This window comes from Pteronotus mesoamericanus, unplaced genomic scaffold, assembly GCF_021234165.1.
Source record: "Pteronotus mesoamericanus isolate MK-2021 breed Mesoamerican mustached bat unplaced genomic scaffold, CSHL_Meso_final scaffold_54, whole genome shotgun sequence".
In the NCBI taxonomy this organism is placed as follows: domain Eukaryota; kingdom Metazoa; phylum Chordata; class Mammalia; order Chiroptera; family Mormoopidae; genus Pteronotus; species Pteronotus mesoamericanus.
Window position 1 is genome coordinate 18,861,129 of NW_026555321.1, and position 24,693 is coordinate 18,885,821.

Here is a 24,693-nt window from a genome sequence, read left to right on the forward strand (position 1 = left end):
TCTAAGGAACCTCCATCCAGGCACCCATACACTAACACTTTGTTTTTTTCTCTTCCAGGGAAGAGAAGGCCAAAGAGGGCACTATGGTGCCCCGGTGAGTATCCTCTGTTTCCTGTTCTCTGGTAGATGAGGCCAAGGAGATTCTCATGCGCAAATGCACTGGGAATGAGCAAGCATTTGACAAGAATGTTGTAGGAAGTGCAAGCTTTGGACATAATCCCCCCTGATGGGGAACGGGGAGGAAGATCAGTTCAACTGCCAGGAACAGGAGAGGCCTGATGTAAGGCAAAGCCCTCTTCACAGACACTTCATAGCAAAGGGGACCCATACAATCCCAAGTGCTGTGCACATGAGTGCTTTTTACATGTACTGGGAATGGACTGCCATACAGTAAAATTCTTTCCTAGAATAAGAAACAACCTTTGTGCACCGTAATACTAGGTACTCTAAAGAAAAGTTCTAGATGGGAACTATGTGGAGAAAACCTTTATACTGAAAACTCTCATTCATCAGGGGGAGCCGGGGGATCCTGGACCTACAGGTACACAGGGAGCTGAAGGATTACAAGGCCCGCAGGTATGTTGGAATATTTAATAAATATTGGTAAATAATGCTGAGTTATTCTGATGGGAAGATGGCAAGTCATTCTGTATAAAAATAAATAAGAAATTTTTAATCTGGCCCCATGGTGCATGTCTCTAGAATCTCCATTTCCCATCTTGGCGGGGGGTTTTGCTCCATATAACCTACTCCTATGCTTGCAGTTCACTGACACAGGCATGCTCTTGTGCCCACCTGGTGTTATGTCTGTATGTTAGTAATAATGAATTATTAAGACCTTAATGTTATGTTAGTAACCAATATCAGGATCAACAAATTGGTTTTCCTTGACTGAGATCCTGCAGTCAGACATCCATGAGAGCAAGTTGGGAATTGGAAGCTGTTATTCAACTCACCTACAGCGAGCTCCATCGAGGGTGACAGTGCTTTTAGAATTCCCCGGAGATGGCTTTATGTGAGCCATTTGTATTTTTTCTTAGTTATATTATTAGTGAAATGGGCATCAGAGTCAAGGCATGTCTCTCTCCCTTCCATGTGAGAAAGAGGCTAGGGTCATTCCAAGAGAATTGTTTTGTAATATGGAGGTATTTAGTCACCATATGGAGTCCACTTGAAGTCAGAACTTGTCTGGAAAGGTCTGTATAGATGGGTCCATTCTAAAACCTTCCCAAGAGTTCATTTTTCTTCTACAAAGTTCCTGGAACTTTCTACAAAGTTCCAAGTTATTAATGCAAAACTGGAATTTAGGATTTTCTTAAGTCATTCTGGGGTCCCTAAGCCAAGCCACCAGGTAGCAGATCCTCTAGATTAAATAACCACGGGACCAGTGTAGCTCCCCGGCCAGGCCTCCTGAGGAGGAGAGCCATGATGTTCCCTCAGCTAATTCAGGGTCCTCCGATACCTGGGCAGGGAACCAGGCTCGCCCAGTGGCTCCAACCACTATTTGCCCAGGGCAGCCGGGGCCATTTTATAGCTGGTTCTTAAATAGTGAGAAACATTACCAGTACCTCTGGTTTTCCTTCTAATAGAACCATATGAGAACCAAGTATTTGATGGTAAATATGGCAGAAAATGTGCTTTAATTCCTCTGATGGGGTCTCTGCTCAAGTGCCCTTTTCTGCTAACTTGGAATAACTTTGCTTTCTATTTTACACATTGAAAGCACTTCTAATGGCCCAGGGAACCTGCACCATAAAAGGAGCTATTTGACCATTGTTTGTGTCTGACTTCCTTTTTTTATGGGTTTAATTTCTCTCTTTACTCTCTTTTTCATTTCTCCCTTTCAGAGAGGAATGAAGGTCTTTAACCCGAGCTGAGGGCTCCTCAGTAAGATCTGTACCCCTGAGGCTGGGTCTCTCCTCAGTTCCTTTCTAAGCAATGCTTAATCTCAGAGTTAAAAGGCTGCTTGAAGGGTTAGACCGTAGCTTTTCCATGCTTCCGCTTGAGAGTGTTTTAAAAGCATGCTTGAAGAAAGTAAGCTCTCATTCACTTCATTGCACTGTGTTTCTTTTGTTACCACAAAAGGGGTTAAATGGAATTCCTGGCAGGAAAGGAGCGGAGGGAAGCCAAGGGCATAAAGGACCTCAGGTGAGTGAGTCGGAAACATTAGTCAGTTGTCTCCAATCTTTATTTTGCCTTCATTCAGAAACATCTTCATATATAGTTTATTTTATATGATCTACATAGCAAGTATTTCATTTTTGAATTAACTTGGGACAAATTTGGGACAAATGTTTAGCATAGCTCAGAACCCTTGTGCATAACTGAAGCGCTCCTCTTTCTCCTTCACTGGAGCTTTACTCAAAAAGCACAGCCCCATGGTATCAGCCTGCAGAAAACATTTGGAAGGGTACAAATCTTGCTTACTCATGGACATTTCAAAACCTAATGCATTATTCTGGTTTTTCTAACTTTTAAAAATTCCCTGGGTCATGCATATTTCCATTGACTGTAGATATTTGAAATTGCCTCGAAAGAGATCCCTTACTACTCAGATTTATTTAATTCCCAAGTTCAGCTTTGAATTCACCCACTGAATCTATTTGGTTCCTCAGTTTCTGACAATGAGTAATGAGAGTTTGGATGGTGAGGGATTTGTATGAAAAATGTTCTGAATCTGTTCAATTCTTCCGCTCAGCTGGTGAGAGTGCAGAAGGCTAGGGATACCAGCGCTTGCTCAGTTCTCTTCCTCGCACGTTTGTGGGAGACATTTTTGTCCACTTTCAAATTGGGAAACTGAAACACATTCAACACACTGTTGAGTGTGTGTGTGCGCACGATGCAGTGCACGAATGTGCCAATGACAGCACAGTATCTTGTTCTAACAAAATCAGTGCATTACAAGAAATTTGCCACATTCAGAAATAATGTGTATTGAGTCCAAGGCACCTTTTCTGTTTCTCCTGAGGCTCCAGAAGGACAGTGGTGTCCCCGCAGATGACGGCTTGTGGTTCTCCTACCAGGCCTGTAGCCTGAGTCATCTGGTTTCAGCCCAGATATGTCTCTCCCCTGGGGGACTGGGTTCCTCATTAAAAAAGCATCAAGAAGTTGTTGAAATGACTTGAAGAAAAGCAGAGCGGATCTAATGGGCTTTCGAAGAATTGCTGCCGTGCCAACATTTCCATTTTCCATTTTCTTCCAGGGTCCTCCTGGGCTAATGGGACCTAAGGGGAGTGTTGGAAGACCTGGGCCTTTGGGGAAAAAAGTATGTGTTATTTTTATAGATTTCAAGTACTAAGTGGAAAATTTTCTCCATTTTTTCCTTGATTTTCCTGTTAATTCTTCACATTTGAATCCATGCGCCATTAACCACCCATAAGCTTTCTGCTCATAAATGGATGGGATTTTTAAAATTTACTTAGTTATTTATTAACTTATTTATTTCTAACTTTATTAGGGTGATATTGGTTAATAAGATTATATAAGAGTCAGGTGTACAATTCTATACTACATCATCTGTATACGGCTTTGTGCTCTCATCAAAGTTTAGTCTCCTTCCATATATTTGACCCCCTTACTTCTCTTCTTCTCTGGTAACAAACAAGCAAACAAAACAACTCGTTGGCACAGACACCAGTATGGTGCTAATACATTCTTTTCCTCTCATTGAGAGGTAACTGCTTACCTCTCCATGAAGCTGCCCACTTCACTAGGAGAGACACAGTGATCACACGCACCGTAAAACAACTCTGAAAAATCTTTTCCGCACCCTGAGTTCCTGAACGCATGAATGCACATGGTGGCAGAGTTGGGCCAAGGGTGGGGGAAGGGTCAGAACTCAAATCTGCTTGTGCAAGTAGTTCTCTGTTCAACTCAACCTACCTCCTCTGAGGTGGCTCTGTTGGAGATTGTCAGGGAGCTCACTATTGGCCTATTCAGAATCTTGCCAATCTGCCTGCAACCTTTCAGCAGTTCCCTCCCCGAGAGCCAGCCCAGCGACCTGGAACCCGTGCAGTCACAGAGCAGGCCTAGTTTGGAAGGCCTCTATGTTTGGTTTAATGCTGTGCTGTCACTATCTTGAAAGTTTCAGTATTTGAACAAGAGTCCTGTGCTTTCACTTTACACTGAGGTCCACAACTTATGTAGCCAGTCTTAGCTTCTCCAGGGCCTTTAGGAAAATCTCCAGGTTACAGAGGAGTTTAGAAGACCCTCTCCTGATGAACTCTATTTAATTCTAGGGCTTTGTAGCTCCTCTCCCTCCTGCGTGTCTGCCCCAGGCTTCTCAACAATGCCTTCCCTCCACCTGGATATCCTCCCTTGTTCCCCGATCCTTCTTTCAGTTCACACAACTCATCCTTCAAGCCTCAGCATCCATCCTCCTTTTCTTCAGCCTCCCAGCCCCACCAAATCTAATTTAGATTCCCCTTCTCTTTTTCGCCATAGCACCCTGAACTTTATCACACAGGTTTAGAATTGTCTGTCTGCCTCTCTTTCCAACCAGGACCACACCTATCTTGCTCAACGGTTTATTTTCTACAATAAACAATTGTTTGTTGGGCAGATAAGCAACTTTCCCAAGAGTGAATTTTCCACCCGTTGCCGTCTCCTTCAGCCCTATAATACCGGGGAGGCAGTCCTTGAGTCCAGCCCCGGGTTCTGCTGATGGTTTCTGCTTGTTTGGGGGAAGGCCCTTATTTGTTTTCTATACCCCATCTCCTAATAAGCAGTGATCCCTCACTGAGAACCCTGTCTTCCCTTCTAGTGGACAGCACTTCCTGGGGTGGGAGCGAGCTTTGGTTTTACCAGTCTGACACTCTCTTTGTCCCATTTGCTAGGGGGAACCCGGAACTCCCGGGGAATCTGGGCCAGTGGGGCGACCTGGACAGCGAGGAGAACAGGTATGAGGTTTTCGGGCCCTTACCCCTTTCCCAGCCCCAAGCGCTCAGTTTGAGGCGAAGAGAAAGAGGCTGACACCATATGAGGCAGAAAAGACATTTCAGCACCTCCTAGGAAGACGCGGGGACATTTCTCCCATCCCCTGCAGCTGTCATTCTACAGCTGGTCTGTGAAAGTGAGGGAGGACAGCAGAGGGAAAGGGGTCGTGCAGAGGGGGTCATGGATAAGTCAGAGCAGGCCATTTCAATATTTTAAAAACCAATATGGACATATAAACACATGTTGGTTGAAAACCAGCCCACCCATTTTCTTCCCTTCTTGCAAAACTCTAGGGCAACGACAAGAAGAGGGGAAGAGGGCCAAGAAATAGGCATCTGTTCTAGTGACTCTGGCTGTATGAGAGTTTCAGTCCATGGAGCATCCAACCCAGGAGCAATTTTTTGTTCCTTTTTAAAAATAATGTTTATTACATTGTTATGCATAGATATTATAAAAAAAATTTACCAAGCAAAAAATTGGGAAATAGAGAAGAAAAAAAATTACTTATAATCCCACCATTTTGAGATAGCTATCATTAACATTCTTTAGAGATACCAAAAAAAAAAAATCCCTCTTTTTTTTTCTGTTAACAATGTATTAGGAGCAAATTTCCATGTCATTACATTTTCCCCTCGACATCACTTTTACTAACTTCAAAATATTCTATTGAATGTATGTACCTTAGTTCATTTGACCAATCTCTTATTATTGGATATTTAGTTTGTTTTTAGTTTTTCACTGTCATAAACAGCAACAGAAATGAACATTCTTGTACATAACTAATTTTTAAACAAAACTGTAATTCATTTCTACATAGAAATTTAGAGACATGGCACAGCTCGGTCAAAGATTATGCACACATCTAAATAAGGCTTGAGCTCTGTTGCAGAGAGCTCTTAGGAAAATTCCAGTGATATATGCACCCGCGTGTTATGGAACAGCATGCTTGCCTCAGGCCATTTATACCAAAAGTGGCTATTGTCACTTCCTTATTTTTATCTTTACCAATTTATTGACAAAAAAGGGTATCTCATTACTGTTTCAAATTGCATTTCTTTGGTTACTAGTGAGGATGACATTCTTCCATATGTCTATTGGCCATTTATAATTCTTTTTCGGGGAATTCCTCACCTCTGTCCTTTGGACCAGCTCCTAATTCTCCAGGCAAGGAACAGCCACTGACTTCCTAAGTCCTAAATTACCACCCCGCTGTCTCCTGCAATGTTTGCAGAGTAGAGCTGTCCAAAGAAGTCCCAAGAAGTGAGGAAAACCCAACAACACACATGTTCCCAGAGTTCGAATTCACTGATTAGGCCCCCTCTACCGGGAAGTCCCCTATGCTTCTCTCCTGACATTATAACCTCTCCTGTATAGACTACAATTAATTTTCAGTTCTGAGAAATTGAAATGAACTGATATGTTCACAGGGAGATTATGGCATCCCAGGCTACGGTCTTATGGGACAAAAAGGAATAAAGGTAAATATGGAAAATGATTATTTCTTTAATTGATGAATCAAACCTAAATAATATGAGAAAAAATGATCATACTGTAGAAGTGTTATGTTGATTTACTTATGTTTTCTGCTGAACATTATAGGGTTCAAGAGGATTACTTGGAGTTGTGGGGGAAAAGGTATTGTGCACATGACCTTTTGATATTACCATGATCTTAGCCTTTTATTTGAGAATTGAGATAAGTTTGTAGACCTCAACGAAACAAACAGAAAGCAAGGCAGTTGTTTTACCTGAGCTTCATGAAAAAAGGACCATACTTAACTCTGTGAATCTGTAAGTTGGAAAAGATTTTCTTGGCTTCATTGCCTGATGTCCCTTGTCTTGAAACCCTAACTCTGGGTATTCTCTCATGTTTAGTCCTTTGTCCTCTTTTTTATTTCTTTGCCTCAGTCATCTCAGGGGAAAATGGGGACAACTGTAACTAAACAAAACTAAAAAAATTTTTTTTATATTAAAAAAAAAGCTTTTGGTTTCCACCATTGTTATTTGTCCTTCTTTTTTGTGGCCTTTATTTCTTCTTACCTGAGAGATTACCATAGTCTTCTCATTGGTTTCCTACTTTGCACTTCTTCCTTGCTTTAGTTAATCTCAAACAATACATAAGTGACAATACTGTCACTTGATTTTTTCCCCCAAAGCACAGCCTTAAGTTTGCTCCTCTCCTGACCAAACATCTTCCAGAATTCCTCATCACCTACCAGATGAAATCCATTTCCATGCCCCAGGACCCGATACACCCTCCATTTCAACCAGAGTAGATCGTGTTATATCCATCTTATACACTGGAATTATGCAATAAGTTTTTCTTTTTAAAAAAAGTGTCCTGTCTAAAAGGGTGTCTTTCACATTTTTAATTTGATGTTCAAATTAAAACTCAAAATATGGATTTAAAAAGTGTCTAATTAAGGAAATCAAATCAACTCTAGGAAAAGAGACAATATTTGAATCCTTTTAAAAGTGCTTTTAATTGGTAAATTACCAAAAGAGATTCTTTCCTTAGGTAGAGAAGGGTACAAGAAGGGACTATATAAATAACTGTTAGGATAAGAGTTCTCATTGTGGAGGACCAATTTTTCTAATTTACTGATAAAGGGAGGAAAACAGCATATTTCAATGTAGGGTTAAATGTGAAATTAGCATATTGGTAAATAAGTGCCAAAATTAGTCTATCAACATCAGAATGAATTTTTTTACCTTTAGCTTTTTCAGAAATTATACATAAATTTAGGAAATAATTCACTATTTAGTATTTTATGTAGTCAATGTTACACATGTTTTCCTTGGTTCTCAAGCTTTTTTTTTAAAGATTTTTTTTATTAGATAGCCATTGCACATATTTATAAATCAACTTAGGAAATTTAAAATAGTTTACAGAATATCTAAGTGTATCAATGACTTGGTTCCAAATGATAGGAGAAAATGACTTGTAGGGTTTAATATATGGCATTGTTATAAGATCAGTTAGGTTTTGGATTGGAGAGAGATATTTTTATTCTTCCATAGCAAATATTTTAACATTTGATTAAAGATTGATTTCTTACATCTGAATCCTCAGGGTGAAATCGGCAATCCTGGAATCCCTGGGGCACCTGGACTCAAAGGATTTAGGGGAAGGGTAAGTGCGGCATATAATTCCAGAAATAAAACATGTTTCTTTGAAAGACCCTGGCTTTTCTGTGGCAATCATAAAGGTGGATTATTGTTCATCCCAAGGACATCTGAGATGTCACTTCCTAGCTCTATGATCTTCAATGCACCTTTTCAGTGTCTCTATTTCTACAACTTGAGAGTTGAACTTAATGACACAGAAGGTCATTTTCAGCTCTAAAAGCTCATGGTTCCATGACTCTGAACTATTATAAAGATTTACAGATGGATAACTGGCTGTTCCAAGGATTGTCAGTGTCTTCCCGTCTTTTCTAAGGCACATCTGACAACCCAGAATATCAATCCTGTGAGTGGAAATGAAGCTGACATCTTTCCACTGTGTCCCTGCGGGTTTTCTGACAATGCCCACAACCAGGGTCATCTGGGGTAGTCATTGAAATGTCCTAAAAGGAAGGCTGCTGAGATCTAATTAGCGAAATGCAGAGTAGATTGTTATATTTATTTAAAAACAGAGTGCTGAGACAAGCTTCCTTTCATTTTAAACTTCGAGTGTAATATCTGTAGTCGTAATCAGTGTCAAAGAGATGCAATTCAGTAGATACTTTCCATCTGGCTGGATATATTTCATTAGCTTCCATATCTATCACCTTCAGGTATGGGATGACATAGAACTTCCAGGTCCTCTTATGTATGTAGGCAATGATATTTTGTATTTGATCCTTTGCAGTTGGGAGGGGTTTTTTATTGATTTCTGTGTGCCCTAGTATATTGGCTTTCTTTCTTTCTTTTCTTTTTTAGCACCAATCCTAGCTTTTAACTATTTTAGATTTAAATGCATAGCCAATGCCAGAGCTAATATGTCACTAAATGAAGAGGCTAAGAGGGAAATGGATGTTTACCAATGATTAAGAATGGCTATTTATATTACAAGTAAGGAACTGACTTGAATTAATAGTTGCTTCCTTTAAAAAAATATTTTGAATTGTAAAGTCTCATTGAAACAGAGGTAGTCCCATGGCTAGGTGATGTGGAAAGTAACCCATATTTCTGTCTGCAGTCCACTGCAGGTTCGAAAGGTGCAGAGGGATCTCGAGGACCTCCCGGATCTCCTGGACGGAGAGTAAGTATATCCGTAAGAACTAAGTCACATATATTATACTGGCTTCTAGGATGTTCAATGGAACCGGCACAGAATTTAAAGTCAGAAGCACTGGATTCAAGTACAGATTGTGCCTCCTACTAGCTATGTGTCCTTGGGCCAGCCACTGAGTCCCTCAGTTTACCTCCAAAATGGAGGTGATATATCTGGTGCTAACCACCTCAAAAGGTAGCTGAGAGGATCATGATCGCAAGTGAGCACTCTTTGTAAACTCTCAAGTTCAATGCAAATATTAGCTGTTACTGTTATTTTTTGCTGAAGCTTAAAAAATAGGGATGGGATTGCATAAGCTTCATAAAAGTACCCTGGCAAAGTTCCATCATGCTAGGGAAGTTGATAGAATTTTCCAAAACCATTCATAGTGCCTTCCTAGCCTCACAATTTAAACTCAAGAGATATTTGGAAATATAATTGCAACTTCCCAGTATGATTCTATTGTAAGAGAAATGTCACCTCTGGATGCATTCTTGGGCAGAGTCGGGCACATCTCCCTCTGATGAAATATCCACGTCTCTATTTTTGTCCCTTTCATGTTATTGTAGTGATTTATTCACCTACTCTTTCTCCCCTAACGAGCACAGTCAGGTAAGAAGTAAACATTGCCAGCACCTGTGTTGTATGTAGGAGGCTCAGGCAGCATTGTATAAGGAGTGGAGAAGCTGCTCACCTTGTTTTGTGCTTTGTGAATATGTTCTGACATCCTGAAGGAGTCCTCTAACTTGGGACATTGTAACGGAAACAAAAAATGTGGGTGTTTTATGGAAGACTGAGTCCATAGTAGAATGAGAATCAGTGACCTGTAATGGATACTCTGATACAATCTTTTATTTCTTTTGTATTAACTGGTAAATATTCTTAGCCAGATGGGTGAGAATCTAGTCTGTGAGCCAATCTCCAGTCTGTACTTAGCTCTTGTCCAGATTCTGTAGCTCTCATTTGGGAGGATCCCATATTTTCCTGATTTTGTACTTGACCCTGCTGATCTGGTAGAATGTGGCTTCTTTGTCTCAGGCCCTTAATCTTCAGCCTCTGCTTAAAAACTTGCTCAAAATTATAGTTAAGTCCTTTAGGACATACTCTCTGCAGTTCTGATCCTCTGTAAACTCTGGGCTGCCTCTTCTATTTATTGGCCAGAAGCTGGTCCTCTCTCTGTTTATGTGGCCGTGCATTCTTTTTTGTTTTCTGCCCTAAGTTGTAAACGGAAGGACATGAGTCAGCATCGTTTGGTGAGATGCATAATTTCCTGATTTGGTCAGGAAGAGAATATTCTCCCGTGGGAAGACTCATGGATGCCACAACAGCTCTGGTTAACACCAGCAGCATGCAGTGGGGTGCTTTGGCCTTCAGCAGACACTTCACTGATTATCGGAGGAATGGGTGAACAGATGACCCAGTTGCCATTTATAACAAAGATTCTTGCACTGACATTTGTGGTTGAGCAGCTGGGGAGCCAGTGAAATTGTATGAGCATGAGCTTGTAATAGCATTTTCTGAAGCCAGCATCCTAGTATTCACCAGTTGCCCAAGGGGAACCATGTGAGCAAATATGTTAAGGACCAGCTGCCAAGGAAAAACCTGATCCTGATAAAAGGAAGGAAGAAGGGGAAAAGAGAAAAGCTTAAGCTGTCAAGAAAGGACTGCCTTTTCTCAGGAACTTTCTCACATCATCTCACTAATTATCATATTTTGCCATGTATAATGTGCACTTTTATACACATTAAAATAAAGGGAAAAAATAAGGATGCACATTATACGTGAGTAGTACCTGAAATATCTTATGTCTGTTCTTGTGTTTTGTAACTATTTGTTACATACAATTTCTTGTGCCATAATATATTCAAAAACAAATGCTAAAGTTCCTTTATAATATGAAAAACAAGTGTCTAAATATAAATAAATTAAAAATTAAATTAAAACAAAAGATTTTTTTCATGAAAATTTGGGCCAAAAAATATGGGTGCACAGTACACACTGGAGTGCATTATATATGGAAAAATACAGCACATGTACTCCTTTCTCTTATAACCTCTCAGCATTTATGAGCTTAGTGTGCCTGCTCTTTTGTGTAATGCTCATTTTCCTACATAATTACCTTTGGTTCTTTCGTGTATGTAGAGGCTGTAGGCTACTGCTTGCATTTGAAACTCCTTGATTTGTTATAAACCTGTACCTCCAAGTTTTCAATAAATTCCTCTCCTTCCTGCCATGCTTTGGGAAGTTTGCTGTTTATAATTTTAAGTTATCTAATGAGAAGTATTATATCTTCTCATAAGTGTTATATCTTTCGTGCAAACATCTTTAAGAAATAAAATAATTCAGTTTACTCTGGGCAGACTTTAGCTTCACTCATTTAACACTGATACAAAAAACTTGACACTCTTAATTTAAGTGGGGAAAGACCATTGTAATCCACCAGAACAGGAATGCATCATCACTCTCTGCAAGCTGTGCTTTTAAGAAAGAAGGTTTTCCATCACAATATATTTGACCCTGTTTACAATTTCCTATCCTCCCCACCGCCCTTTCCCTTTGGTAACCACTATACTGTTGGCTGTATCTAAGAGTTTTTGTTTGTTTGCTTGTCTGGTTTGTTCCTTTGTTGCTTTCAGTTTTATATCCCACATATGAGTGAGAGCATATGGTTCTTGACTTTTTAATCTGACTTATTTCACGTAGCATGATGTTTTCAAGATGTATACATGTTGTCGCAAATGGTAGTATTTTATCTTTTCTTACAGCTGAGCAGTATTCCATTGTGTATAATGTACTACATCTTCTTTATCCAATAGTCTATCAAAGGACACTTAGGTTGTTTCCATGTCTCGGCCACTGTGAATAATATATGTTGACAAACATTTGTACTCCACTATTTTGGAAATTTCCCCAAAATAACCAAATTAAGGTCATTCAAATTCAGAGATTTCTGTCTTTCTGAAATAAACACATGCAGAAACATCCTTTTTAACTAAAAAAAAGGAATGTATATTTTTCCCCCCTCTGCTTTTGTTTTGATGTTAAAGACTCCAATCCATGCACCAATAACCTTCTCTGGTTTTGTGTTCGTAGGGCCCTAAAGGCAAGGCGGGGACAGCTATATATTCTGTACGTATCTCCTTATTCACAAAAGAAAACCCAACCAGTCCACTGGGAAATAAATACGGTCATTTGGAGGGCGCTGTGCTCATGTCTCTATTCTTTTTTTATTTATAGCAATGTGATCTGATCCAGTTTGTGCGGGACCATAGTCGTGAGTATCTGTGTGTCAGGGAAGAAGAGCATCAGTGATTGGTAAGGGCCCTTACGGGGAAGGCGGTGTGGGCATCCAGGACCCGTAGGCTGAATTCACTGGTGGAGAAGGCAGACATCCTCTGCCACAGGCTTGTTGTGAAAGCTGCTGTGGGGACAGCTCACATCAGAGGTGGGAGGAAGAGGGGTATATGTAATGACAAGAACTTTAACTTAGCTCATGAAGTGCAATTCACACAGGAGAGAAATCATACCTGTGGGAAGCAATTAGAGACCAACTGAAATGGTGTGTGAATTAGCTCACACATTCATGCAACAATGATGTACAAAGGCCTGAGAGAACATGGTATTAAAGGCATGATCATGGGAGTTTGGGGTTAGTTGGTTAGTTCATTAATGAAGTCTCCTTGGATGGGCGTCATTGAATCCCCACTATGAGGAGGTGATGGGCAGCAGCAAGACAATAGTTTCAGCAAAGGAAAAAAGCAGAAGTCAACAAATAGAGGGGTTGCCTTTGGCTATGAAAGAGGAAAATAAGGTAGAAAACACCTCAGTAATCTCCTTTCTGAAAATGTATCCAAAGGAAATAAAGCAAAACAAGGAAAGAATTATAGGCATAGATGAATGTTGGAATATTCATTAGAGCAAAATAACTGAACACTTGGACTCTTTACACGTGCAGAATAATTATGTTATGGTACATTATCTTCTGGTAAAATATTAAGCAGATAAGGTTTTTATGAAGACAATCAGAATATGAAAAATATTGCCATTAAAAGCATAAAATTAAGTTGGATCCTCATTTTTACATATAGGTAAATATATATACATAGAAATAAATATTAGAGGCAAAGGTAGAAAAGTGTAACAACTTGTGTTAGGATGGTAGAATATTAGGTGATTAGTCTTCGTGTTTGCATTGGAGTTTATAATCATGCTTATACAATCACAATCAGAAAAATGTAAAATGGGAAAACCAGAGACTTTACTGAAGAAGACTGGATGAAAATGTAGCCCTTGCAAGCGCGTGGCAAGGACAGGACAACAACTAAACCAAATTTAAAATCCCTTTAGGGCCAGGCAGGGAGAGGCTTTGTATCACTGTGGATCAGGAGGCAGAGGAGGGGTTATGGAGGGAAACCAACTAGTAGGAAAACGTGATGACTTTAAACATGTTAGAGGTAGAGGAACATTGTGTAGGCCCTAAACTGAAGTGAAGTGCAGGCAGCCAATGAAACGGGGCTGTAATACAGGTGAGGGTCAGGGAAGGAGACTCAGATGTTGAAGTCACTCAAGCATTTGTGGTCCTTAGAGCCACATGGATAGATGAGGTTCCAAAGGATGGGAACCTAGAGAGACAGAAACAGAATCCCAAGGGCTAAACCCAGGAAGACCAAAGGACAGGCAATGGCATTGCAGAGATGGGGAGGTGCTGCCAAATGTGGGCAACTTGAAAAGGAGCAAGAAGAAACCAGTGGAGAAAGGACTCAGAGGGAGGGGACCTTGTGAAAGGCATAGCTTGAGAAGTAGCAAGGCTCTCCAGCACAGGGAAGAGGGGAGAACCAGGCCCGAGGTCACAGGGAGAGGACAAAAGAAGATTCACAGTAGAGGAGGTGAGTGTGTGGTCAGACTCCCTTCAAGGTGTTGCTGGTTCTCAGTGGAATCAAATGATGCCTTCCCGAGGGAGAACAAAGGAGGCAGAGGATCTCTTGGAAGAATGAAGGGAGTTCGTATGGAAATTAGGGGGTCAGGGGAGAATGCTGGGATCTATGACCAGGCAGGTGCTGATCGGTGAGCATGGAATTCCAGAGTTTGGATCTTAGATAAGGATTTGGGTGACAGGCCTTTAGAGCTTGTTCAGATGACTTCGCTTCATAGACGACATCACTGAGGCCCTGTAAGTTCGGACTCCTGGTAACATGTTTGCTCTTTAAATCCTGCAGCAGCTCTCTGCCCACATGGGGATGAGGGCTGGGTCCTAAACCAGTTGGCAGGGACTCTGACCCCAGAATCAAATAAGTGATCTAGGAAGCTGGATGAAGAGAGATGAGGGCGGTTGAGACTGAAACAGAAGGACCCCAATGATTAGAGTTTTGGAGGGACAGGCATAATTAAAGAAGGCTTCTAGAAAAAATAAATTTAAAAAGAACCACACTAAATGAGGCCAACTAGTTTCTCCAAAGTCACCGCGATTCCAACCCAGACAGGTGTGTCTATTTCCAGCGCTTGTGCTTCTAACCTCAAAGCTGGGTTGGAGGTTAAGGAATGAAAAACTTCTCCGTCAGGAGAAAAGGCATCTGTTTCAGGCCTTGAGATGCAGAGGAGGCGGCGGGGTATATGTGCTGTCTGCTGGCAGAGGCTAGAGACGAAAGACATTGATAGGGTTGACGGGAGGGAAGCATTGCTGTGGGGCAGCAGGATGAAGGCCAGTTTGCTGTCTGTGCCAATAAAATCTTTCATTATGTTGGAGTGACTCATTTGCTTCCTAGGAATTGAGTAAAATAAACATAAAAATTGCCAGGCCTGTGCTTACTTAAAGATTTCCTCACTTCATCTGACTGTAAATCACTTAGAGAAACCAGATGCTATTTTGCTTGGGAGAAACTCTTAGGGGGTGGGAGGTTCCCTTCTCTCTCTAGACATAAGGATAACTCAGATACCAGAGCTACATGTTTAGCCAGGACAAAGTTCATTGGGGCAATCCTCACAGTATTTGTTGCAGGAAAATAGAGGTTCCCAAGGGGTTTATCAGGGAAGAAAATAAAACCGCATATTTTAGCCTTGCCTTGCTGAATGACTCTCAGAAGGCTACAAAAAGAGATTCAAAACAAATTGCATTTTAGCCAGCTCACCATTTAATCAGAAGCTCATCTATTATGCTTCTAAGGCAAGTGATCAGTGTTTCAGATTTCAACCGAAATTCTGCTAAAGTCGGCTGGCCATGACTCACAAGGAGAAAGGGTCAGAAGTTTCACAAGTTAATAAAATTCCGTGTATGCCTTTTTTTCAGCCTTCAGCCCTGGCTTCCCATAATTTAGGCATTAGCCTCATGTGCAGTGAGAGTCAAACAAAATATTAAGCTTTGTTGAAATTTTTATTGTTTTTGGATGATTTTTAGTCTGTGTTCCAAAAGTGTAATTGACTCTCTCCCTCCCTCCCTCCCTCTCTCTCTCTCTCTCTCTTTCTCTCGTTCTCTCTCATTTTTATAGCTTGTTGGAAAGGTGAGTATTCTAACCATACAATGTTTCTTGCTGAAATTATTACTATGTTCTGAAAAGACCAGGTTGAAAGAAACTCTCACCCTGTGAGAATAAAGATGCCTTCCCTCTCTGTAGACATTCTGTCTTTAGATTTGGACTATAACTGTCCATGTCGTGTCGGACCTCATTGTAAAATGGGCCCTTCATGCTATAGCTCTTCCTGGGTCCTGACACAATTTACAGCTCAACTCGTTCACGGAGCGGGCCATGTGTTGCCAAGGGATTCAGTGGCAGGGGTCTCTGACTGGCCATATTCTGTTGCCCTGTTTACTACTTGACCCAGTAAACACCACCTTCTTGGACAAGCGATTTCTCCTTTACTCCCTTTAACCCTCACCTTTCATCTCACCATGTACCCACCTCTCTTCTCACTAAGTACCCTCCACTCGTCATCCTGACGCTGCCATGAATGGTTTTCCCAGGGTCTACACCACCGTGTGGCATGGTGCCCTACATCCCTTGGATGGCATTGCCAATGAAGCCAGTTATATCAACTTCAAGGGCTCCTGGTCTCCTAGAGGCCTACTGAAGTAAACCCTTGGGGTCTTTGAGCTTATCACTAAGTATGGCACCATTCACTTTAATTCCGAAACAAAGCGAAAACTTTGTACGTGTAAGTGCCCTATAAAACTCTATGAATTAGAGTTAAATCTACCAGGTACCCCGCTGGGTACTAGAAAAGAGAGGCTGTAAAGTCTGCACTTTATATAAGCAAATTTTAATGCTCTATTTTTATGCAACACCTTCAAGCTAAAAATGTAGGTACCTCCTGTTTTAGAACTATAACACTTGAATTTTCCTAGACTTTGGTGTGAACCAACCTTACTGGGGTAAAGGGATTGGGAAAGGCTTTTGATTCACTGATATAACTTAATATTTCTGTTTTTCATTTTTGTAGAAAAGTGTCCACTGTATCCAACAGAGCTGGTGTTTGCCCTGGACCAGTCCTACGGCATTACAGACCAGAGATTTAATGAAATGAGGAATGTCATCACTTCTATTGTCAATGACCTTAATATCAGGGAAAATAATTGCCCTGTGGGAGCTAGAGTTGCTGTGGTTTCCTATGATTCGGACAGCAGCTATCTCATCCGTTGGTCTGACTACCATAGCAAGAAGCAACTCCTCCAGCTTCTTTCTCAGATAAAACATAAAAGCCCCACAGCACCTCAAGACATTGGTAATGCGATGAGATTTGTGGCCCGGAACATTTTCAAGCGGACATCTGTGGGAGCCAACGTGAGGAGAGTTGCTGTGTTTTTTAGCAATGGACAAGCATCTAGTAGGTCATCCCTCATCGCGGCCACCATGGAGCTTAGCGCCCTGGATATCAGTCCAACAGTCTTTGTTTTTAATGAGAGGGGTTTTCTCGATGATGCTTTTGGGGTAAGAACTCCTCTTGGCAACTTCTTCATTTTTAAGACAGTGATACTACTAGCAGGATGGGAATGGTGGGGAGTAAGGGGGGATATGCGACCCCTTGAGTCCCTCTGCAGTTTACACGGCTGTATTGTTGCCAGGGCCCATGAAATCTAATACCAAACAATAACAGCAGCGAATAATAATTGCAGACACATTTGCTCAGCTCTTGCTATGAGCCAGGCACTGTCCCTAGAGATGTACATACATACTCATACATTGTCACAACTCTCTGAGGTCAATGCAGTTGTTATCTCCCTTTTAAAATGAGCAAACTGAGGCCCAGAGAGTTTGAGTGAGTTTTCCAATTTTGTGCAGCGATTAAATGGCCAAATAAGATTTGAACTCAGATCTGTCTGATTGAAAGAGCTGAGAATATGGTGCTCTACCAGCCTTCTGCTGATATTTCTCCAACCTGTCATCTGCTCCTTGTATCTCATTGAACAGCTGGTCTTAACCTGTGATGGATGGAGTTTAGGGAATGTTTGAACTCCTAATGTTATATAAAACATTTGCTGTGTATGGACATTATTCCCAAGAGAGGTTCCTTCCCTTTTGGAGCCACAGATTCTTATGGAATCGATGTTTCCCCTCCCTACCCACCAAACTGAAGAATTTCTGCATCTGCTGTTCTATTTTTAAATGTATTCAAATTATCCATGAAATACATGTTTCTGGACCTGTGTGAAGCCATCATATCATCCAAGAGGTTATAAAGCTCATATTTCTACTGTAAAAAAAATAATGGAGAGAATCAATCCACTCAGAACACATCCAAGAATTTTTTAGAAATAGGAACCACTGGGAGAGTCACAATAGATCCTGACTGAATGTAATTATCCCAAATAATTATATTCCCAAAATATAATTATCTTCCAATGTACTAGATAATTGATTTATTTGTTATGTTATAGAATATGACCCCCACAACCACGTAAGATTTTATCTGCTCTGTTCTTTTCTGTGCCTCTGGCACCTAGCACAGTACCCACGACACTGAAGTACAGGCCTTCAATAAATACTTGTTGCATAAATGAATTCATTAAGAACATGTGGTTTACTCCTGTGGATAAACTTCCTTGATTTACCATGGCAGCATTTAGTCTTTACATTGGGGACCAACAAGGTCAAATACAAAATGACACCCAAAACATCCAGTTTCATAAAAAGTAGAGAGTAGAAAGGCAGTAAATACTTTCTAACCATAAGGCTGGAATGATTATAATATTTCCAAATGTTCATTTTACACTTTACAGAAAAACAGAGGGCGTGTCTCTCCTAACCCTTTAATTTGCCAACAGAGATGGAGAAAAAGCATGAGCATGTTTGTAGGTTGGGAGTTACCTTCATCACTACCTGTGAATAATAGATTTATTTCATTGTAATAAAAGCTTCTGCCTTGCACAGTGCCTCACACAGTGCCTTGCACAGTTAATGCACAATTGATAGTTCTTTTCAATGAATAGATGAATTAATTAATTAACTAATTAATGCTACATATTGTCCACTTCGCTGAGTATTAAAGCAAAAAATGTAATCAAAAAACACAAAATCAGGCAGTGTACTAACAAGAATTTTGCATAGACTTAGTGTCTGCTGTCTACTGCCTTTTGAAATAGATTTTTAATTGGAATTTGTGAGTAGCAAGTCCACTGGATATCTGAAAGATGTGCCTGCTTGTAGGTAGTGTGATCTGGGTGGCAATAGTTGGGATCACTGTTTAAAGAGGCCAAAGAAAACTTGTGAGTGTAGGACCCAACTTCAGAAGCTTATGTGTGGTACTTGATCTGCTGGTGCATAGTGAGAAGCATGTAAAAATTTAGTGCCGAATTGAAGGCTTGGAAATAAGAGTGAGGTTTTAACACCTGCTCCACTGGATGAATCTGGTGATTATCTTGTGGCAGTCTTCTCATCATAAAATAGGGATGCTCACACCTGTTTTATATTCTCCTTTGGATTATGTTTAGGATAAAAGGGTGGATTTTGTGTGTACATGTAAAGATGCACTGAATAGAGCAAAGGCTATAATACAAGATAATGGTAATTGGGTGTTTTTCAAATTAATCCTTAAAGTTGGTGCACCATGGCTTCCTGATAATGACTAAAGAAAATGAACAAATAAGCACATGCTTTTTGTTTTTTCAATACAGTTTGACAGCACTGGGACATTTCAGGTGATTCCGGCTCCTTCAGACGGGCAACATGAATCATCAGACAGACTTTGGCGCTGTACACTTTGCTATGGTAAAACCCAATGGAGAATTGGTTGCACTGAAACACGTACATATCCTCTGGCTGAGTTCCTAAATCTGGCTGCATCAGAGATTTCCACTTTTGATGGCAAATTTTATTTTAATTTTTTCTGTTTTCCAATACCCTATATCAAGAGTTTCAACCTCTGTAATGTTTGCAGTTTCTACAGAATGTGAAAATTGGTTTAGAAGGTTATTTCAATTGATGTGGGTTTTCTTGGCAACAGCTTGGTAGTTTGTATTAAAAGCCTTTAAAGTATTGAAAATATTTTCTGAGTTTTGATATGACTCATAGATTTCAGGTATCTATGCTACCCACATCTGCTTTTAACAAAGACCTTCTCAAATTGCCTACCAATTGCTACAGAAATGTTGGGACACTGAAAATTTCTCATTAATTTAAATGATGGGAGATTAAAGAAGTATTGGTCAGATTATTAATTCTTGGTAATCAGTCACTGAATCGCTTGAAAATCTCAAACACTCTTGTGCCAATATTGAAGAAATGATGCCTCTCTCTATGTATTTTCAGATAAGTGTTCTCCAAATGCTTGCATCAAAGAGATCCTTTTGCCTGCAGACTCACACATAGATGTAGCCGTCCTCTTACACAATTCTCATAATATAGCAAGTGATGAGTTTAAGGCTATGAAAGACTTGGTGAGCGCAATGCTTGACAACTTCAACATTGCTTCAGACCCTTCAATCCCAGACTCTGGTGATAGGATTGCCTTGTTGAGCTATTCTCCTTGGGATAGTTCTAGGAGAAGGAAGGGTGCAGTAAAATCTGAGTTTAAATTTACAACTTACAACAGCCAAGTCCTAATGAAGAGCTACATCCAGAATTCTCTCCGACAGCTAAATGGAGAAGCCACCATTGGCCATGCCCTACAATGGACCATACAGAATCTCTTCCCAGAAGCACCCAACCTGAGAAAACATAAGGTCATCTTTGTGGTCTCAGCTGGAGAAAACTATGAGAGAAGGGAATTATTAAAGAAGGTGGCTCTGAGGGCCAAGTGTCAAGGCTATGTCATATTTGTGATTTCCCTGGGCTCTCCACAAAAAGATAACTTGGAGGAGCTAGCCAGCTACCCACTTGATCACCATCTGATACAGCTTGGGAGAATTCATAAACCAGATCTGGATTACATTGTGAAATTTTTAAAGCCATTTGTATATGCAGTCAGACGTAAGTTATTATTTTGTTTTTCCTGTTTCAACAAATTAGTTAAGAATATTGATAACCTAACATGTTTTCATATCTATAGCTAACCCAAACATATGAATTAGCCTGCTGGTAAGTTGGGGAAAGGGGTAGGACATATCTGATTATACTCTGTTTATATCTGGTCATCGTGTAGCGAGGCCTTCGTTTTTCATGAGAGAACGTCTCTTAGCCGAAATCTTAGCACTTTAAAAAGCACAGGGTCACCAGAGTTCTCCTGAGCCACGCGCACTCAACCTAAAGAAATTTTAGCCATTCTTAGATGGTCTTCAAAATGAGCACTTAAATATAAGATTTTCTGCTACAGCAGGGTTTTTTTCCCAGCCTCGGCCCACCCTGGAGACGCATGCGAGGGTGTAAAGACATCCCATTCCTGTGCTGCTCCCAAAGAGTGTGAGCATACAGCACACAGTTGTTGAAATGCAGGCTGTGATTTGGTATGTCTAAAGTGGAGGTTGAGATTCTGCATTTCTAACAGTTCCCCCAATGATGTCAATACTCCTGCCCAGGAATGACACTTTGAGTAGCAAGGCTCTAGGCCAAGTACAGTGTCACCACTGAATAGGCGCTTGTTCACAAACTGAGCTATGAAGAAAGAAATACAGAAATTGAGAGTAAGCATCTAGAAACTTTTAAAGCTATTTGCCATTGCCCCGGCATACAAGTGCATAAACAGCAGGGTCTGTCTTATTGAATAAGATAACCAAGTGTATCAATCTGCAGAGGATTAGAAATAAAAATGCCTGTCCTTCATCATAAGTGGTTTGAGAGACTCTTCCTACAGTAGTGGTTTTCACCTGTGGATAATTTTGCCCCTCCAGAGCATGTTTGTAAATGTCTGTAGGCAAGTTTGTAGGTTATCACAATTGAGGGAGAGGATACTACTGGTAGGTATCTAGTGGGTAGAGGCCAGGGATATGTTAAACATGCTATAGTGCAGAGTGCACCCTCCCAGCCCCCACAGCAAAGAATGATCCAGCCCCAAACTACAATGGCACTGAGGCTGAAAAAACTTGCTCTGGAGGATCCCACAGAATCTGAGCTGAAACCTGTTCTTTCTGGGAATCTGACAGGTTTAGAGTTAGGTCCTGGTGAAACCAATCCCACCACCCCAGAATTCCAAAGTTGCCCTGGTGTTTAAGGAATCTCCAATACCACCATAGTGACTGTATCTTGAAATGTTATTCTTCATTGCAGAGAGAGCTCCACCTTTCTTCTTTGGCTCATATTCAATTGAAGAAGCAAATGATTGCCCACTCAGGAATATCATGTTATTTCTTTAACTCTAAATTCCTTCAGTTGTATCATGCATCATTATATTACGTAAAATGAAAGAAAAAAATGCTTCCAATTAAATGTTGATAGTAACTTTCCTTTTAGGGTGTTTTATTTTATAGCAATTAGAAGAATTCTTTTAGACAGACAATCATATATCACTCAGGCCATGAAATAGACTGGTTAAGACATCTCTAGAACTTCTTATTCAGAATTTGAGTCTTGTGAGCTATTTCTTGACTCAGAGTCATTGATATTCACCTTTTCCCATTCATTATTGTTCTTTGTGCCATCAAGGTTGATGTTGATGCAGAACTTTTGAAAGACTATAAATAACTCCAAGCTGGTCTTGCTGGGCTCTTAAGTGGCTCTGCAATTACATAGAGCTTGCTTACTTTTGATTTCCACTGAGCAGTGTTGTTAAAACATCCAGTTCACTGTTTCCCCATAACCACTTGGTTTGTAGGGATTAAAAGACTCCTGTCCTAATACTTTTGGGAATTTTTTAAACTACTGACACCACTTCTACAAGTTTTGGTGCCAGCATGTTCGCTATTCCCATATGCACAGACAGTAACAACTACCTCCCAGTTCCTACCTTACTAGCAGCAACTGTCCAGTGCAATAGATTAAAAAACAGTCTCATTTTAAGGAAATAGAAAAAAATTGCTAGTCTTAGAACCAGAGAAATATGATAAAGCCAGTGAATATTCTTTGAGATATTTTCATGGAGCCTCGTTCAATGGTCAAAGGCCCCCTTTAACCAAAAACTATTTGTTTTCCTAAATGAGGGGTGAAATGATAGACTCCTTAATATTTCACAGATTACTAAACAGTGGGAAGGGGGTAAAAGAATTTACTTAGGTCAGTAAGCTAAAACCCTTTCTGTGATTCTTTTCTTCCTAGAAATCAGTATTAATTGGTGCAGAAGCACAGAAACAGAATCATGTAATAAAATGTTACCTTTTCTGTATTTGATTCATTAGCATATGCCTGAGTGAAAAAGCTTTATAGAGTTGGAATCAAATTTCCCCTAGAGTATCATGTTAGCTTGAGCATATAAAAACCATGGATCTCTGCATCACAATCGACCCTTAAATGAACAATTTGAGGTGGTCTGTTCCCCTGATCCTGGTAATTCTTTGGCTGCAAAACACTCTAAAATCAAGTTTTAAATGCTCTTTCTTGTAGCTACTATTTTCTGTTTTCACCCCAGCCAAATTTTGCTGAAATATTTCAGTGACATTTATCCCTTGAAGAAGATTCCTGTTGGGATTCTCTTTATCTAGTATTCACAATTTCTAGTTTAAAAATCTAATTATAACTTTGCTCTTTCAATAGGAGGATTCAATCAGTACCCACCATCGGTGCTTGAGAATGCCTGTAGACTCAACAATTTACAAGAAGAGGACAGTCAAGATAGTTTTTCCTTGTGAGTTAGAAAGTTCTTACATTTACAAGTGACTGTTAATGGACTGATGGGTGTGTAACCGGCTGTTGGCAGGTTGTTAGGTTGATACAGTCTCTGAAGTAAAGGCTCTGATGCATTTCATTTTCTGTAGCAGAAGTTACATATCAAGCATGCTTTCTAGATTGATGTTTTAAAAACATCCTCATGAGCCTTATTATAATTTTGCCTCTAAATTCATGGTTTCCTCAGAAATTCCCACACTGAAATTTATCCCAGAATAGAAAGCACAATTTGGCCGCAACCCACCTCCACCTCACTTCCCATCTCTCCCACTGTAAGTGCTGAGTTCTAGCCACACTGGACTCTTGTCAGCCTTATGTGAACTGTTGATTCCTGGACCTCTGGTCACTTTCCCTAGGACCCTGTTCCTTTCAGTGGAACCCCACCCATCTTTTATAGCCCTGACTAAAGCTGTCTCTACTTTGAAGACTGTCTTTACTACAATCAAAATCCATAATTCCTCCTTGTTTGTACCTTTTAAAAAAAAATCCTCACCCAAGGATATGTTTATTAATTTTAGAGAGGAAGGGAGGGATGGGGGAGGGAGAGAGAGTGAGAAACTTCGATGTGAGATCCCATTCGTACGCCAACCAGGGATCGAACCCACAACCTTTAGGCGTATGGGACAATAATCCAACCAACTGACCTATCCGGCCAGGGCTGTTTGTACCTTTTTATATATCTGCTGAGGTAATTATTACAGTTCATCCCAATGTCTTATCTCATTGAAGTCTGGGGCTGCATGATTCATAGTTTGAACCCCAACACATAGCATAGAAGACCCCACAATAGAGTTGCACATGTAAATAATTTTCCTTATAACTGTATCCTAAATAATTAATCTGAATGAATCTTGAACCTCAAACAGAAAGAGAGTGGCCCAGTTGGTTGCTCTCTGCTTCTCTATTTCCCTGAGCTTGGATCCCAGCCTGGAGGCTTATGAAAGCCCCAGTTTAGGGCCATAATTACTCTGTCCTCTCAGGTGGCAGTCAAGCAAAGAGGTTCTCAGAACAGATAAGGTCTCTAACATTCAGAAACAAAAAGGCAAGGTGAGGGTGCCCCAGAGTTCATGAAAGTGCATGTTCCTCTAATGTTATATTTCATTTACTTGGTAGTTTATCAAGGAAGTGACCAACAGCCAACACCTTCTGAAGGACAATATAACATTGATGTCACGCAAAACAATGTTTCCCAATATTGAATAAGTCATAAATTCATTTAAAGGAAAATCAAGTCCTAAAGAACTACCAACAGAATATTGTAATGTTATTTAAACATGTACAAATAAACATAAATCTAGCTGCAAGTACCCTATGCTTATAG

At 40.3% G+C, this 24,693-nt stretch overlaps 1 protein-coding gene across 1 annotated transcript in view; it reads left to right on the forward strand.

Moving 5' to 3' along the window:
- The window catches only part of COL6A5 (collagen type VI alpha 5 chain), an 85,956-nt gene that overhangs the window by 39,377 nt on the left and 21,886 nt on the right, over window positions 1–24,693 (forward strand). The window contains exons 20-35 of the mRNA XM_054595727.1: window positions 59–94; window positions 514–576; window positions 2,086–2,148; window positions 3,203–3,265; window positions 4,836–4,898; window positions 6,363–6,413; window positions 6,535–6,570; window positions 8,008–8,067; window positions 9,118–9,180; window positions 12,286–12,321; window positions 12,430–12,466; window positions 15,675–15,686; window positions 16,624–17,111; window positions 19,295–19,388; window positions 19,929–20,588; window positions 23,241–23,331. Coding sequence (XP_054451702.1) covers window positions 59–94; window positions 514–576; window positions 2,086–2,148; window positions 3,203–3,265; window positions 4,836–4,898; window positions 6,363–6,413; window positions 6,535–6,570; window positions 8,008–8,067; window positions 9,118–9,180; window positions 12,286–12,321; window positions 12,430–12,466; window positions 15,675–15,686; window positions 16,624–17,111; window positions 19,295–19,388; window positions 19,929–20,588; window positions 23,241–23,331 — 1,916 coding nt within the window. The remainder of the gene's footprint in view (window positions 1–58; window positions 95–513; window positions 577–2,085; window positions 2,149–3,202; window positions 3,266–4,835; window positions 4,899–6,362; window positions 6,414–6,534; window positions 6,571–8,007; window positions 8,068–9,117; window positions 9,181–12,285; window positions 12,322–12,429; window positions 12,467–15,674; window positions 15,687–16,623; window positions 17,112–19,294; window positions 19,389–19,928; window positions 20,589–23,240; window positions 23,332–24,693) is intronic.